The following is a 15,935-nucleotide window of genomic DNA, read 5'->3' on the forward strand; positions in this document are numbered from 1 at the left end:
CTTCTCAGCACAAAACTTTCAGCTTCTTTCCACAGGGCTGAAAGTAAAATTCTCATCATTCAGCCATCGGATGAGACAGCCACAGTATTTCGCTGTCTCAAGGGAAACCTGCTTTTGAGATAAAGGTAGGCTGCAGAGATTTTACTTTCTTTTATGTAAATATATGTGTAAAAGAAAAAAAAAATAAAAGAGAAGAAGAAAGAAAGGAAGAAAACTGAAGGATATCGCAAATCATTTTCCAGTCTGGTGCATTTCTTTGTGCACAGAAAGTGGCTCTGGAAATGGGTGACAGACTCAAATCTAGACACACTTTTCCAGGACTTTTTATTATTATTATTTCTAATTGAACCAAAATGAAATACTGGGAATTGGGCTGCTCTGCTGAACCCTCTGTCCTAGTTCTTCCCAAAAGGAAGTCTGACCTGCCATTAAGTAGCCAATGTATATTTTGAGCTTCTCAAAAAAAAAGGCCAAGCTTCCCACCCATGAATATTGCAGAGTCCTTTGTGTTGTGGTAAGCCTGGATGAACAGCAGCAGCTGCCCATGCTGACAGAATGGGCAGAGAAAGGACATAACAGCAAAAGGGATGCACCACTCTGCTCTCCCCTAGGCTGGGCACCCTGAGGGCAGGTGGAGGCCCCGGCTATGGGACTGCAGCTCACACCTGTGGGTACAGGGTGAAGCTGCCCTGGGGTGCCCATAGAAGCTGTGCTCTCATTCTGGCTTTGGGGAGGATGGCACCTTCTGCTGCAGAGCACCCAGGTGCCAGGTCAGAGTTGGGGCTGGGGTAAAGGACAGTGGGAGGGAAGCAGTCACCTTTGGGAAGCTGCCCGCACAGTGCTGTCAGAGCAGCAGCTTTCTGCTCCTCATCCTGTTCAGTTTCCTTCCCAGAGCCCATCTTGGCAGGGCACCTGCATGCTCCCAGCAGCAGGAGACACTTGCACATCCAGCTGTCACCCATGGAAGTCCACAGGCACCTGGACTTCACCTGAAATGAGCTCAAAATCCCTCCCTGGTGCATTCAGCAAAGTCACTAAGCAGTAAAGAGATAAAAACTCCTCAAACACTAAATATTAGGAGCTACAGAGAGGCTGTGGGAGTTGGCACATCAAATACTGCAGCTGCACAGTCGGCTTTTTGCCCATTTCTGCAGAGTTTCACAGTGCAGCACTTGGCAACCCACAGCATTCCTCTGCCAGTGCGTGGGCTCGTGCCACAGTGGCAGGCACCCAGCAGTCCTCAGCTTGCAGCATCCCCTGCACCGCCCACACAACGGCTCTGGGAGAAGAAAAAAGGAAACGAGTGGGAGAGCACAACATGCAACAGTTGTACTTTTGCTTTGCGTTAAGGTTTGTTTGTCAAGTAAAATTGCCTCTCATGGGGCTTAGTGCACTGAAATGCTGGGGTACTTAACTTCCTGCCTTTCAAGGCTTACTCCAGCCCCTTAGTACAATCTGAAACTGTATTTTGGAGACTGTTCTATCTGCCCTGGAACAGAACAGTTTTAATGACATCTTTATAGCCCTGGTGGATGCCCTTGGTAAAGATTTTAGCCCTGCTGTTAGAAATTTGTTGCAGAACAATGCTTAGACAATGATAAAATAGCTAACAGGGAGCTAGGAGTTGTGTGCAATTCACAGTGCACCACGTGAGTGGTGTTTGCATTAATACAGTCTGTGGAAACAGAAACATGAACCATTAGGAATGATTGTAATTAGCATATGACTAATTCATTGGGTCTGGGTTTCCATTTCATTTATAAAAAGTCTCTGGACCATACCTCACCCGCATATTACAAACTGACATGCAGATCCCTTGATTTTCTGGTCTAGCCTCACTGGCAGTTTCTGATAACTGTTCACACTGCAGAGCATACATAAACCATGAGTGAGCTCAGCTATTTCCTGCAAAATTGTGTTCCAGACTGACCTTATCCCCCTGGCAAGCCCTCACATACCAACAAATAACAGTCCCTGACCAAATAACTCAAGGTTTGGACCCTTTCACCAAGGAAATACAATGCTACAGATGAAAAGACAGATCTGAGCTTCAAGTTTCCATGTAGAAGGCTGCCTCCATGTGCAGCCAAGGTGTGGAACCAGCCAGACCAATGCAGAGCTGAGGTCTGTGTCTGGATCCTTCACAGAGCAGAGAATTGAAATGTCCTTTGGAGGTGCAGGATCATGTGGGACCTGCTGCATACTAGGAGACGAGCTGATCAAAGCAGATGGATGGAAGGAAGCAAAGTGTCATTAGAAACCCCCTGAGCAGATCAAAGAGAGAGAGAGAACAAGCAAACAAGAGACTGAGATCTTCTGAGCTCAGACTTTCCCATCTTACACCCTCTCTCCAAGGCACTGGAATGCTCATCATGCAGAACCTTGGACGCAACCTCAATATCACCTCATTGGCAGAAGAAAGTTCAGGTGTATCTAGCTCTGCCCCACTGCAGCCTGGCTCCCTGAGGAAGCTGAAATCAGAGGGATTTCCAAAATCAGTAGATGACAGCTTTAAAACACAGCCAGAAGGAAATACAGCATTGATTTTAATAGAAGCAGAATTAGATTAGATCCAGCTACCAGGCAAAACATTCCCCAATAATTATTATAACACAAGCCTCTGTGGCACCAGCCAACAGCCCATTGTTAACCATTTCCATATAGGAGTTTGTTAAAATGACAAAAAAATCCTGCAAAATAGAAAGCTTTCTTTCCTCCCAACGCAGAGTGATAAACGAGGAGATGAGAGTTGAAAGGACTCATCCTCAGCCTGCCTGAGCATCGTGACAAACCAGCATGCCCTCAGCTCTATCCCCTGCCTTGAAGAGGACCCAGCCCCTCCTGCTGTCCTCAGGGGCAGGCTGGGGAGATACAGGGCATGTTATTAAAAAGGGAAGAATATCTCCTACCTAATAACAACTCCCATCCCTTTTTTAAATGACTGGGATCAGGTGTGACTCTAAAGCAATATAGATGGGAGGAGGAAAAAAAAAAAAAAAAAAAAAAAAAAAAAGAGCACTACCCTAAGGTGGCGAGGTTCAGCCAATTATACATGCAGGAAGCTGTGTTAATTAGAAGGTTTTTGAGAGAAGAGTTAAAGGACTCTGCAAACGCAGATGGAAACCGATTTTAACAAGCAGCGATAAGCCCCCGTGTCGGAGAGGCATCAGAGCAGTACAATGTCCTCTGCTGGCATCTCCAGTTACTACAGGGGACTGCTCCAGCCCAGGCTGCGCTACACCAGCAGCGACTTGTCGCTGAGTGCAAGCCAGCCGTTAGTCCAATTGATTCTGGGGGGAATATTACTGTATTAAAATGAATAATTTTGTAGCTGGAGCTGGTAAAGGATTATCCCCTACATAATCTTCACTGCTCTTCATGAGAGCCCAAAAGCACCTGGGTCTGACTGCTCAGAAGTGACCCATCATCATTGGCTCAGTGACGAGGAATTGATTTTTCCTTCTTCTTAATGACAACGGGTAACGAAGCAGCTTTACACACTAGTCAGCAGAGATCGAGGTTATTCAAGAGGGTTTGATGATTATTCATACCTGAAGCGTTTGTTTTGTTTTGTTTTTCCAGGCACAGGAAAATGCAGACCAGAATGGAAAAAGTCATAATCAATTTGCTTGTTCTTTAAATATAGTTATGGGTTCTCCTTTTTTGTTTAAGTCAGGTAAGTTCAGAACATGGATAAGATTTTGTTTATAAGCATCAAAATGGACTCCTTTAAGCGTTACATGTGCCGCCTTAAAAGGGGTACATGAAGGCCATTTAAGAATTTAAAAATAAATAAATAAATATAAGCAACTGACCAGAAATGTTTTAGTTCGTCCCCAAATGAACACTAACTTTGAGGAAATTCTTCAGGTTTATTGCACTAACCAAGAAAACCAGGTCACATAAAACAAATGAGCACATATTACCTGTGCAGGCAAAAGCACCATCTCAGCAGAGACTTGCTCACTTGGTACTTGTCCTAGACTGTTATTTTCACTTTTCTGAGATGTGTTTCATGGGGAATACTACAGGGAGCAGACATTACTTTTTGTAAATTGTACTGTACAGGTCCGTGAGCTGGAAACAGGACCCTAAACACCAACTTGTGACAGATGTAACATCCCTCTCACACACACTCCTTGTCCCAAATGGGTGTGCAACATGGAGAAAAGTGCTCTTAAAAAGTCTCAGAAGGGGAAAAAAGGCCGCCAAATGACCACAGACACAGGAGACACAGGGCCTGAGATCAGCTGCTGAACACTCACTCCCAAGCCCTGGGAATGATCCCCCCCTTGCCAACAACTTGTTCATGTAGTGACATACCAGCAATAAGTGGACATGATTTTTGGCACAATAAACCCCTGAGACCTGAGTGAGAGCTTCCAGACTCTGCTGGAGCCCAAGTATTCCCTGCCCGAGTAACAAAGCAGCAGCAGCAAAGCAAAGCCTTGGTGTGATGCTCAAGACAGCACAAAAACTGAGCTTGGTTACAGTATTTACCACCTCCTGTGGTGGCCAGGGTGAGACAGACAGGTTTTGTCTGCACACCCAGCTCCGTGGGCTTGTTTTGTGGGTGGTCAGGATTTATGAATGATGCACAGGGGTTCAGACCACAAGTGTGAACTGAGGTCTGTCTTAAAGTTTAATCACTTTATGAAAATGGAACTTTCAATAATTTATTAGGATCTCTTCCATTTGTTAAACAACATCCAAGAGAGCTTGGTGACACTTTAGATGAAGCTGTAAAGACAAGTGTTTGTTTTAGATGTAATTGGACAGCTGTTTTATTGTAAGTTAATGAACTATGGTGATTAAAAAGAATTCAGTTTTAGCAAACCATGTTTTAACAATTAATCCTGACTAAAATCACAACTAAGCAAAGCTATGGAGCTTTCATGACAATGACTGGAAGCAGAAGATGGAAAAGCAAACCCAGTGAAGTGCAACAGGACGAGTGGTGCCTCCAGACAGGCTCCCTGTGCAGGGTGTGGGTTCCCAGGAGGGCAGCTCCCCCACAGCCACCAAACCACTCCATGAGCCCACACTACCACTCCACACCATCATCAGCTCCTCTGGCACAAGGCCCCTTCAGGCCCAAGTCAGCCACAATGGTCTGCTCACACCCCTCCATCCTCCCAGCCCCTCTGTGCTCGTGCCCCTCCTTCCCTCCTGTCGCAGGGAGGGAGAGGGAACAGCAGTGACAGTAGGCTCAGAGGTAGAGACTTTTGACCTCTTTCTGGTTTCAAAAGACTTTTCAGACTTGTTTTCTCCTGGCTCTGTGTCACTTTTGAGAGCGCCACAAGAAGCTGATCCAGAGATCCTGCACCCGTCCCTCTCACTCTTCCCAGTTTAGAGACATCTGCTTTTTAGCTGAACATGGTGACTAAGACCAGAGTCCACAGAAAGCAGTTGGAGTTTCCATAGGAGTTTCACAGTTCATATAGAGCAGTTCTTAAGAAGCAAAGTCTTTGCCCTGTTAGAGTTGCAGGGAAAAAGTTCCAAAGCATAAAATGAAAACAGGTATGTATGCCATGTGTGCAAGTCACTTATCTCCTGCTATTATTGTAAATCTGTTCCTGATCATTGTGGCTTCACAGCAGCTGCCTCCTGCTCTTTTTCCACTTCAGCCCTCCATTTGGCCTTCTTTTGTTCATTCATCCTCAGCAGTGTGTGATCCCTTTTGGCAGCCTTTGAAAAGAAATGGTGAAATTCATTGCATGCACACATTTCCCATCACTAAATTTCCCTGTATTTGCACCACTTGCTTTGATATCACACTGTCCTTTTTGATATTTTGTAGTGAAAGACACTGTGTCTCCTTGTTTTACTAAACTGTCATCATTTCCAGCTTCTAACTAGTAGAAAAGTCACACAGCTTGATGTTTACAGGTGCTCAAGCAGGATGGAAGAAGGGCACAGCACTTGCAGCTGGGACATGCTAGTCTAGCTGCAGACCCTCCCTCCCCACCAGTGGGATGTGAGAAACAAGTCTCATATCTTTTAGTGGCCGTGGTGGCCCAGCAGCTAGCTGTGCAGAGCCATGGGAGCCCCACACCCCTTGCTGCAGGGTAGGACCAGGCTCTGCTGCTGTTGTCTGAGCTGCTCCACAACCTTTGGACTGGCCTCCTGCTGAAACACCACGATATGGGGCATTGCAGTGCACTGGCTTACGGTAAAGTAGGTCAGAAGGAACACATTAACAAGCAAGTTATGTTTCCCTGTGTCAGTCTCTCCTCAGGAGAATATGGTGATAGAGATCCCATGCAAATATTGCTAATATGGACATAACCTCAACACCTATCTGTCACCCAGCTGCTTATTTAAAAAGAGCATTAAAAAGAACATACGCAGACCATACATTAAGTGGATCAGTTCACCTCACTCAGAAGCAATACTCACTTCTTTGCCTGTGATTACCATGGCCAAACAGCCCAGCAAGGTCAATGCAATCATGATATAGCAAACCTTTATCCTCACACTGTTCCTTGCTGCATCGAGGACCTCAGACCTGTGGAGGACAGAGCAGATTTTCCATCCTGTAGCAGCATGTGGGAAATAAGATCATGGGGAGCTGGGTAATGAATCCTCAAATCTGCCAGCAACTACCTTCTTATGTACTGTGAATTGAACCTTCTCTTTCTCCAAGTGCTTAGAGGACTCAAAAAAAAAAAAAAAAAAAAAAAAAGCCTATGCAGGAAAGATTTGGCCAACCCCCTTCACACACATGGAGTCAGGTATCGCTACTCCCAGCTGTTGATGAGCAACAGCACAAACTCTGCTCTTGTATTTTCTTTCACAACAGAGTGAACAGCTAAAAATTACAAGGACAGAAAAGCAATTTCATCATGATAATAGAATTACAAGAGGTTCACTCTTGGGAGTTGCAGGGCACAGTGTGGGGTGCTGCACAGTATGAGGAGACACTGGGGCCATGCCATGCCACTCACAGTGGAATAAAAGCATGCGTATGGCATTTTGGCTGAGAACAACAGAGAGCTTTCATGCAGCAAAGAGGCACAGCAAGTGGTGATTGCATGTGTAGCCACAGGCCCTTTCCAGCTGCATGAAGTGCTCTGCAGCCCTGTCTTGCTACCATGTAGCCCTCTGCCAGGCAGCTGGCAACAGGCACACCTGTATCTGCTGCAGTGAGAGGCTGAGCCTGAGCTGGAGCACACAACTGCAGCATCCGTCCAGACTTGTCTCCAGAAACAACTGTTCACAGCCATTGCTGAGAGATCTCCACCTTCCATGAGTGACTCACAGCATTTAGCTAACCATTCACACTTGCAAGAGACTACACTGTGACAACCTGAGTCATTCATGAAACCCTACCCAGCTCTGGATTTCTTTACTTAGCAAGGGGAAGGCCAAGTGGAGGAGCCCCCAGTATGCCACAAGTCTGGAGGCATTAGGTCTCTGAAATGAAATACAATCCTTTAACAAAATTCCACAGGACATGAGATATCATGTAGTGTAAAACCACAGACAAGACATGAGGAATTCTTCACAGATGTCTGTCACCAGGGCTGCGTATAGCCCTAACCTTTTAAAATGTACGTAGCATTATTAATTGCTAATCAATAAAAGCTAGCCAAGAATGTTAAAAACCCAAGTTAGATGACATTTTACCGTGGTAATTTCTGAGCTACAAAGCTACTTGCCTTGCAAGAGACACTTCAGCTGAGTCTGAAACTTATGCTACCTAAAATAAGTGAATCAAGTACACTTCACACGGTATAACAAGGAGTTAATGCTCCCAAAAGTTGGGATTATTTTTGGACACCAGTAGCAACAAGCCCCAAAAGCGTGGCAGTCCACAAACACCCACCCTGTAAACACACTTCTGACTAATGCAGACTGCGGTCTCAGTCTGTTCATATCCAAAAGCATCATTCAAGCAAAATGAATTTAATATCAGAAGGAAAAAGGTTTTACATATACTTACGTTATGTACTTGGGAATGTCCTCCTCCTTTTTAAAGCGTCCTGCCCATACTAAGACCTTTTTATCAAAATCTGTAGGTCTTCTTTCATTTTTGAATGCTTTGTAACCTTTAAGAAATTTTACAAAAGGTGACAGTGAGCTAAACTTAAGAAAAGGAAGAGAAGAAAAAAATATAGTTTCAGAGGAAAATGATTCAAAGTTCAGAATAGCACTTTTCTGTTCTGTGAGAGCCAAATGTGCCTTCTAATGTCAATGGGATTATGTAGCTGGTATGAGATACTTGGTTATGTTTGGACTTTATTCAAATTAAAAATATACATTTTCTTTATTTTAAATGGGTTTAAAACTAAAAATCTCTCCAACATTCCTTATTAAGAGGCGGAGGAGATGCGAGGCTGAAGTCACCCCAAGCCCACAGCATGTTCTCACCCTGCTTGCATCTTGCTTTTAAATAGTGAGTTCAGCACACTGCCAGCAGCACTAATAAGTCCTCAACAGCATCTCCTTTGGAAAGTGCTGATAGAGAGATGAGGTCTGTTAAAATACAGCCTGGTGGGAGGCTGTTGTTCTCATGCAAGCTGGGTATCACATCGCTGTAATCTAATGAAGATACATTACACCCCAGCAGACTACTGCAGTGATGCCATTAGCATGCTGTCACTGTGAGAATGATGAGAAAGAGACTCCGGTGCCTCTTGACAGAAACAAGCCCAATGACAGGCCACAATTTGGCCAGTGGCAGGGAAACCCTGTGAAAATAGGGTAAATGATGGCTACCCCAAAACCCAGTTTTTGACTTGCACATCCATATAGGCAATCATTGTCAGGCAGCTGGATCTGCTCATGCACCCAGGCAGGGTGCACAAAAGATTCTGGATTATGATGCCCTGTACTTGCAAATGTGAGACTGGTATTTAGTAGTGCTCTGTGGGTGACAGAGTCCTGTGGAGGAGGCAGGCATGCCTCAGGGCACACAGAAAGGGATGGACATGAACATGGACGGTCTCCCAGTGTCCCCTAGTCGCTGGGTGTTGTAGGAATTACTGGTGCTTGTCTAAAAGGACATCACTGCAGATAGAGAAGAGGGCACAGAGCATCTCCTCCTGCCTGTGCTGAAAGGTGAAATTACATTAAGCATCTTGGCCCCAGGCGTGTTCATGTGTGCCAGGTCTTGTGAGTGGCTGAAAAATTCCAGGTGTGAATCTTGGTACTACAATCCCCGGGTAAATTTAATCTCCTGCTTCTCATATTTTTCTTAACCAGTGTCAGTGAGACCAGGAGAGAGACATCTGAAATATCAGTGAGAGTCTGAATCTGATTTGCAGACAGCAGTAGAATGGATTGCTAAAAGGAGAGGCTCCATCTCAGGGAAAACAAGGGCAAAGCCCTTTTCTAGACAGCCACATCCATTCCATGGAAACACCAGCAGCCCCACACAGCCTGGTCTGCTAGGGTGAAGAATCTGCAAAGGCATGGGCAAGGAGTTGATGGTATGGATTATAAAGAGAAACTGTGCCAGTGAGATTGCCCACTGCAGGAAGGGCTGCCTGGTACAGAGACCTCATCTGGAAGGGGCACCAAGCAGCTCCCTGATGGGAAGATCAGGCTAGAAGGATGCCCAAGCATGGACCTGACCTTCCTTCTCACTAGGAGGAGCAATAAACCCATCCACTGCCTTTAAGTTACTGCACTGAGCCACTCCAATGTCCCTGTCTGAGCTGACATACCCCTTACCTGCAATGTGTGCTGGGAGGGGAGGGATAGGACATGGCAGTGGCAGGCATCACCATCCCTGAATGTGTGGGGGTGTGCACCCATCCTCCACCACAAACCCAGCAGCTGGGTGTGAGGAGGAACTTTTACTTTCTTTTTTAACTAACAGATTACGGGACGTGAGATGCCTCTTTGTTTGCCACCACAGGAGAAGGACTATTTAACACAAAAATCTGTATTCCTGAGTACTGTGCTAGTTGGAACTCCTGATTCTCTCTGCGTGCCTCAGCAATGCTTATAACCCCAACGCAGCACTGGCAACAAGGGTCATTGTCAAGCTGTTTCCTGGAAAAAGAAACAAAACACCTTCCCCTCCATTCTACAGCATGAAACAGTGACCAAAGCATTCCTACCCACCTGGATTAGCTGTCTGCCGCACCACATCCTGCACACCCTTGGCTTTGTCACCGATGGCCCTGGCAGGGCGCAGGAGCAGCGGAGCAGCGTGGGGGCCCCAGGTGCTCGGGCAAGCCGCCCCCCACCACAGCCTAGGGCTGCTGCCCAAGAGCCTCCCCAGCATCCTGGGCTGCTGCCTGCAAACGGCCGGGGCACCGGCTGGAGCCCAGAAGGTTGACCCAGAAGTTATTTACATAAAACTACCGCTTCCTGTGAGTGGGGAGTAGCACGCTTTTCCACATTGGCTGCCAAAAGTTTCTCTTGCGTCATGATGACTAGTTAAATTTATTGCCCGTGTTTGTCAAAGTGACTAACCGGCATTGCACAGGCAGGGACGGCTGCTGTGGCAGCTCACACCCAGCGTGGGCTCTCCACCAGGCTCACCATCCTGGGGAACTGCTCTGGATATCAATGAGTATTTTTTTTTTTTCCCCTCACTCTTTATTATGCGAGGACTAAAATAGGACAGCATGCTATATTCTCCACAAAGATGGGCTTTGTAACTGTTAATTATCACAGTCAGTTAAGCTGTTAGAGTTCTTAATTGTTCTCAGCTAAAAAAAAATAATCTTGCAAATCAGTCCTGTTAAATAGCTTTTGTGAAGAGGAAAGTCTTTTCCGCTGTCTCAGAATAAACATGGTTTAGTGAAGGGAAACTAAAAGGCAATGCTTGTGGCTGTAAATGCACATGGTGACCCCATCCTGGGATCATGACAGTCCCGCATATAAACAGCGAACTTTCCTAGAAAATAAATATATTTCAGACATGGTTTAAATCAGTAAACTAAGATATCATGTAAAAGACCTCAGGTGATGTAGTATTTGTCAGGGAGTACAATTGGTCATTGAATAGTAGCACTAACCTTTGAAGAATTTGTCCTCTTTTAATTCAGTCTCCACAAAGTCTGACTAGTGCTGGGTGTTCTTTATAACATCAGCTGTGCTAATCAGAGAACGAACCAAAAACAATGCCATTTTTTTCACTTTGACATTTCTCCTGTAGTTTGCACAAAAATCTCCCTGATGGGTCAGGAAATGAAAATACAAAATACTTTTCTCATTTGTAGCATTGAAGTATTTACTTTCCTTAAATGTACGAGGCTCCAAAGCTGATTTACAAGAAGAAAAAATTCCATTCAAGAGGGAAGAAGCTATTGCCAAAAGGAAAATGTTCAGAACTATTTAATAATACTATCAAGTGCAATATTGCAGATAACCAAAGTGTGTCTAGCTGTGAGGGGAGGAACTGCAAGGGGATAGAGCTCAGGATGTTGGCAAGGATGTTCTTTTATGGCTGAGAGGATGAAAGATGCAAAACAGATGCATCTCCAGCTACCCAGCTCCTGGCCCCAAGGAAAAACTCCAGTGTTTACAGAGACATTTTATATTTTTGAGAACACAAAGTTACTGATATTGAAGAAAGAAGAAACATGCAGCAATGACAAATGCTCCTTTTCCTCTTTTCATGAAAGCTCCACAATGCATCCGGACATTACACAATGTGTTTAGCTTAATTTGCGTGTAATTCAGTAAAGCAAATTAGATCCATTTCCAGATTAGGAACCCATACAGAAAATAAATGGTGGTTTGAGCTTCCAGCTGCAAACTAGATCTGCAAACAAGCAGAAATCAGTGGCTGTGATTATGCTGGAAGAAGCAGAAGAGAAACCTGGTAAAGTCAGTGTCCTGATCAGGATTGCAATGGCGGGGAGATGGGGTGTGCAGAAGAGAAGGCTGCATTTATAGCATAAATTTTACAGGGCTCAGCATGTCTAAGCATCCCCTCAGGCCCTGTTTTCACCTCACAGAAGAGCTGCTGAGTGGAAAACGGGCCTTGTCCACTCAGACATCCCTCACTGCCTGGGCAGGTGGGCAGGAGGTGACAGGGTGAGCTGCTGTGATTTCCACCTTAACAGATATGTTGAAAGTGTTTATTGCAAAAGTGACTGTCTTTACCTTATGTCCCAGTCTGGGTTTTAAAAGAAGAAATATATATATATCATTTTTATCTCTCAGCTTCTCAAATGCAGAGAAAATCACAGGGTTTCCAGGCCTCCAGTGCTTATCCACCTAGGGACTGCCAATTGTTTCCTCTAAAAAACACACCGGCTAACAGCTGTATTAATCATGTCTGCTGTGAGCAAAAAAGCACTTCAGGATTTATTATGTCAGAATTTAGAAGTGCAAAGACACCCAGGTCCTCATGAAACCACAAAGGCAGTTATTTGCTCCTGAATTTTACTCATTTCTCCGGCACTGGGAACGATTATCGCTGGGATGAGTTTTGCTCTGCAGTGCAAGACAGTTAATAAAAAGCTATACACACCACTGTGTTAGGAAATCAAACTTTCCCTTGTGCACCATGGATCTTTCTCTGACCTAGAGCATCTTGAGCACCTTGCCTTCCTGAACAGACAAAAGATGCAGAGTACTCTTGGACCAAGGCTCCTATATGCAGCCTGATGTTCTTAGCCTTCCTCAGAGAGGTGCTTTATGCCTGGAAAGTGAATGTCCCCCCTGCCCAGGTTACAAAACATCCCTGTAAGGCTCATTTTTTTTTTTCCACTCCCATCATCCAGACATAGCTGGATACCCATCAGTGTCTCATTATCAGAGCACAACCATTATTTCATGATCGTTAAGCTCGCAGACAGGGAGTTTATTATATAGCAGTAACAACTTGTTCAGGCATGCAAAATTAGCAAAACCAGGCTTAAGGCACCACCTCGTCCTCTGCCAACGTCCTTCTGCCAGGAGGAGACAAAGGCCCCAGCTCCTCAACAAGCCCTGTACAGTACAGATAAGACACAGCAAGTAGCTGTAGAGACACCTCCCAGGCTTTCTCTGACCCTCGCTGCACAAGGAAAGCACAGGTCTTAAGGTTTTCGAGTTACAAAGGAGCAGGCTACTTCAGATAAAACAGAAGACAGTTTGCAGCTGCAGTGACAATCATGACATTTCTCTTTTCTCTGCAAGAGTGATAAATAGTTACAGACTTTGCACACTGGTGCTTGTGCTGAAGATGGAAAACTACACAGAAAACCTCACAAGACTCCCTCCTGATTCTTCATCACCCTCAACATCCTTTCTGCCTTCTCAGACTCTGCTCTTGCAAACAGGATTAGCAGTCAATCATCCTCCCCTCCCTAAATGTACACAAAAGCCTTTATAGAACTGGAATCGAAAAGCCACAATATAAAATACATTACTCTTTGATTTCTGACTGCCCTTATAGCGTCATTCCCATCACCTTAATCCTGATTATTGCCAAATTATTGCAGCAATGAATAATTTGGACCCAGGTCATCTTCACTTATACTTCTTTATCTGCTTTCGATAGTCACAGGAATGAAAGTTTATTCCTCCAAAAAGCCCAGGCAGGGCTACCTCTTTACATCTCCTGGTTAATTTTCATAAGACTACACAGCATTTTTACTCATATTCACAAAAGAATTCACAGGAGTATTCAACTGAAAAAATATTACTGCATTGTTTTCACATGCACTGTACTCATAACTAAGTGGCCTACCATCAGGTTCTGCTTAACATACCACACAAAGTTTTTATGTATCAGGATGGCAATAAGGAGCAGAAGATAATCTTATCATCAAATTATTTACCTTCCCCCCATCTAATTAAATGTGCTACAGAGCTCTGCTTTTGTTCATAGCAGAGTTAAACAAACAATTCTGGATGAGGTTGTGCCTTGTGAAATTCTAAGTGAGACAAAAAACCTTCCTCCACACAACTAGGTGTTCTCCAGGAATAAAATTTAACACAGCAAGAGCAATGAATTGCTTTGAATATCTCACTCACGTGCAGAGCCCAAGCACCCATCCCTCCTCTTCAGGGATCAGTACTCCGAGCGCCTCTGTTCTCTCCTCCTATCTCCTCCAAACTGAATCCTGAGAAACTTAAAACTCCATAACTTTTTCTCACCAAGGCCAAGTCAAATTAGAGGAACAATCATGGCATCTTACAGCAAACCTAGGCTTAGAGGTTTTGTAGCACCAAAACCAATCATCAACATGAGGCTTTAATCACTTCAGGAAGCTTGGGTTCATTTTTTATGATCTTGAGTGCTATCAATAAAACAAGGCATCTAATAAAAGAGAGTAGTGATGGTGAAGGACACCCCCAACCCCTTTCCATTTTAAACTTCAATGTTGCTTTTAAAAATGAAATCAAAATTCATCTACCCAGTTCCATAGTTGCTGAAATTTCTTGTGTTTTCTATTATTGCTCTTATTACTTCAAATTTGATAGTATCATTTCACATTAAAAAAATAAAACATATAGCACCCATAAATAAGACACCAAACACTACTAAAAAAAACTCCACTTACTTTGGCAAATCTTGCCTAATTCACCTTATATGAGCATTTTTGCCATCAGTTGCCTGATAGGGAAAGATAATTGATGTAACCTGATGGGTATTTTCTACAACAGGAGCAGTCATTTTCCCCAGGTGAAAAAGATTTGAGCTGGTATCTATCTCAGTCATTAACACAAGACAGAGCATGATTTGGCCTCCTCCCTGAGCTGTTGTATTTAATAATTTTATGCAATCAGCCCTGAGTGTGTTGGGTCTGAGCAGAAGTGTCTGACACTACAATCTACAAATGGTTCATATCTAAGAAGATGCACCTTCTCTGCAATCAAGGATATTTGTTCTTAGGGGTCTCAAACCACAGTTAGCAGGGCTGATGTTTTGCTGGTTAAGGTGTGTTCACTTCTGGAACCGTATGAGAGTGCAGTCCTCCTTCTCCTGCTGGTAATGAAAGCACCTATGAACAGGGATGTTGCAGAAGCCAAGACGATCAATAAGCTACAACCCTTTTGTTCCCTTCAATCAGGTCTAGGTTTTTATCTAAGAAGCAATAGGATATATGTCACTTGCTATGATGCAATATAATATTTGTTGGTCACAGAAAAACACAGTTATGTATTGTCTTAATAGCAGTCAAATTAGGTAGAGCTTGTGGGCTGGACCTAGAATCACTAACCTCTGCAAACAAGGATAAAAATGGGACATGGGAGGGGTCTAGAATGCACTTGGTGCAAAGTGCATGGTTTATAACAGATGGGGTCAGAAGGACAAAGCTAGTGAAGGCAAAACAATTCTATTACTCTGACAAAGCCCGGGTATGACCTTTCCCCAGGGTTTGGGGTGGTCATATACAGGCAATGAAATGTCATATGGCCTCCAGCACAAAGGTAAACGGGACACTCAGCAGCCACCTACCAATGGGCTGAAATGTGTGGTGGCCGCCTAGGACTGCCTTCATCATGGAGAGGCTGATGAGGAGCCATGTGCAAGTAGCAAAGAACCCAGAACTCATGGAAAATGCTGCAAGGTGTTCAAGACATTGTGATGAAATTGCAAGTTTTACAACTAAGGAAATTAATGTATTCTGAGCTTTGCACCAGGTTACTTATTTCTGGAATACTGCACAACTGCACTCTGTAGCATAAATGTGCAAAACCCTACGAGGAAAACAAAACCATCAAAATCCTGACATTTTACATTTCACAGTGTGGAAAACCATTTAAATTAAACCTTTTCCACACCTGTTTCCCCAGCTGAAGCTGAGAAACACACTGACAAGGACAGACTGGTTGCTCACTTGTCACTTAATGATTTTCTTTCCTGAGAAAAATGGCATTGTCTTCAAAAACAGACGCATTTAGAAATTTTTCAGTCCATTAGTTGATAGTTTGGGGAAAAAATAAACCTAATTTAAACTGATTGAACAATTATGTGTGGAAATGTCTTTTCCCCACACTTGTTTTAAAATATGGATGACTTTCATTTTTTCAGC

At 44.1% G+C, this 15,935-nt stretch overlaps 1 protein-coding gene across 1 annotated transcript; it reads right to left on the reverse strand.

The window, feature by feature from the left end:
• Nucleotides 1-4,654: 4,654 nt before the first annotated feature.
• On the reverse strand, nt 4,655-10,317 carry LOC118166551 (protein FAM162B-like). Its single transcript, XM_035325533.1, has 4 exons — nt 10,075-10,317; nt 7,946-8,051; nt 6,400-6,508; nt 4,655-5,688 (listed from the first exon to the last, which is right to left on the reverse strand). The coding sequence occupies exons 1-4, from the start codon at nt 10,235-10,237 to the stop codon at nt 5,581-5,583; spliced, it is 486 nt and encodes a 161-aa protein (XP_035181424.1). The 5' UTR covers nt 10,238-10,317; the 3' UTR covers nt 4,655-5,580.
• Between the last annotated feature and the right edge of the window lie 5,618 nt (nt 10,318-15,935).

This window comes from Oxyura jamaicensis, chromosome 4 (assembly GCF_011077185.1).
Source record: "Oxyura jamaicensis isolate SHBP4307 breed ruddy duck chromosome 4, BPBGC_Ojam_1.0, whole genome shotgun sequence".
In the NCBI taxonomy this organism is placed as follows: Eukaryota; Metazoa; Chordata; class Aves; order Anseriformes; family Anatidae; genus Oxyura; species Oxyura jamaicensis.

What these genes read in the sequence shown, in the direction of transcription:
- LOC118166551 (XM_035325533.1), bottom strand. Translation starts at nt 10,237, where the DNA reads ATGCTGGGGAGGCTCTTGGGCAGCAGCCCTAGGCTGTGGTGGGGGGCG. An exon ending in GACATTCCCAAGTACATAAC is followed by an intron (nt 6,509 to 7,945) that starts GTAAGTATATGT and finishes TGTCCTCCACAG; the next exon opens with GTCTGAGGTCCTCGATGCAG. An exon ending in TGGTAATCACAGGCAAAGAA is followed by an intron (nt 5,689 to 6,399) that starts GTGAGTATTGCT and finishes TTCTTTTCAAAG; the next exon opens with GCTGCCAAAAGGGATCACAC.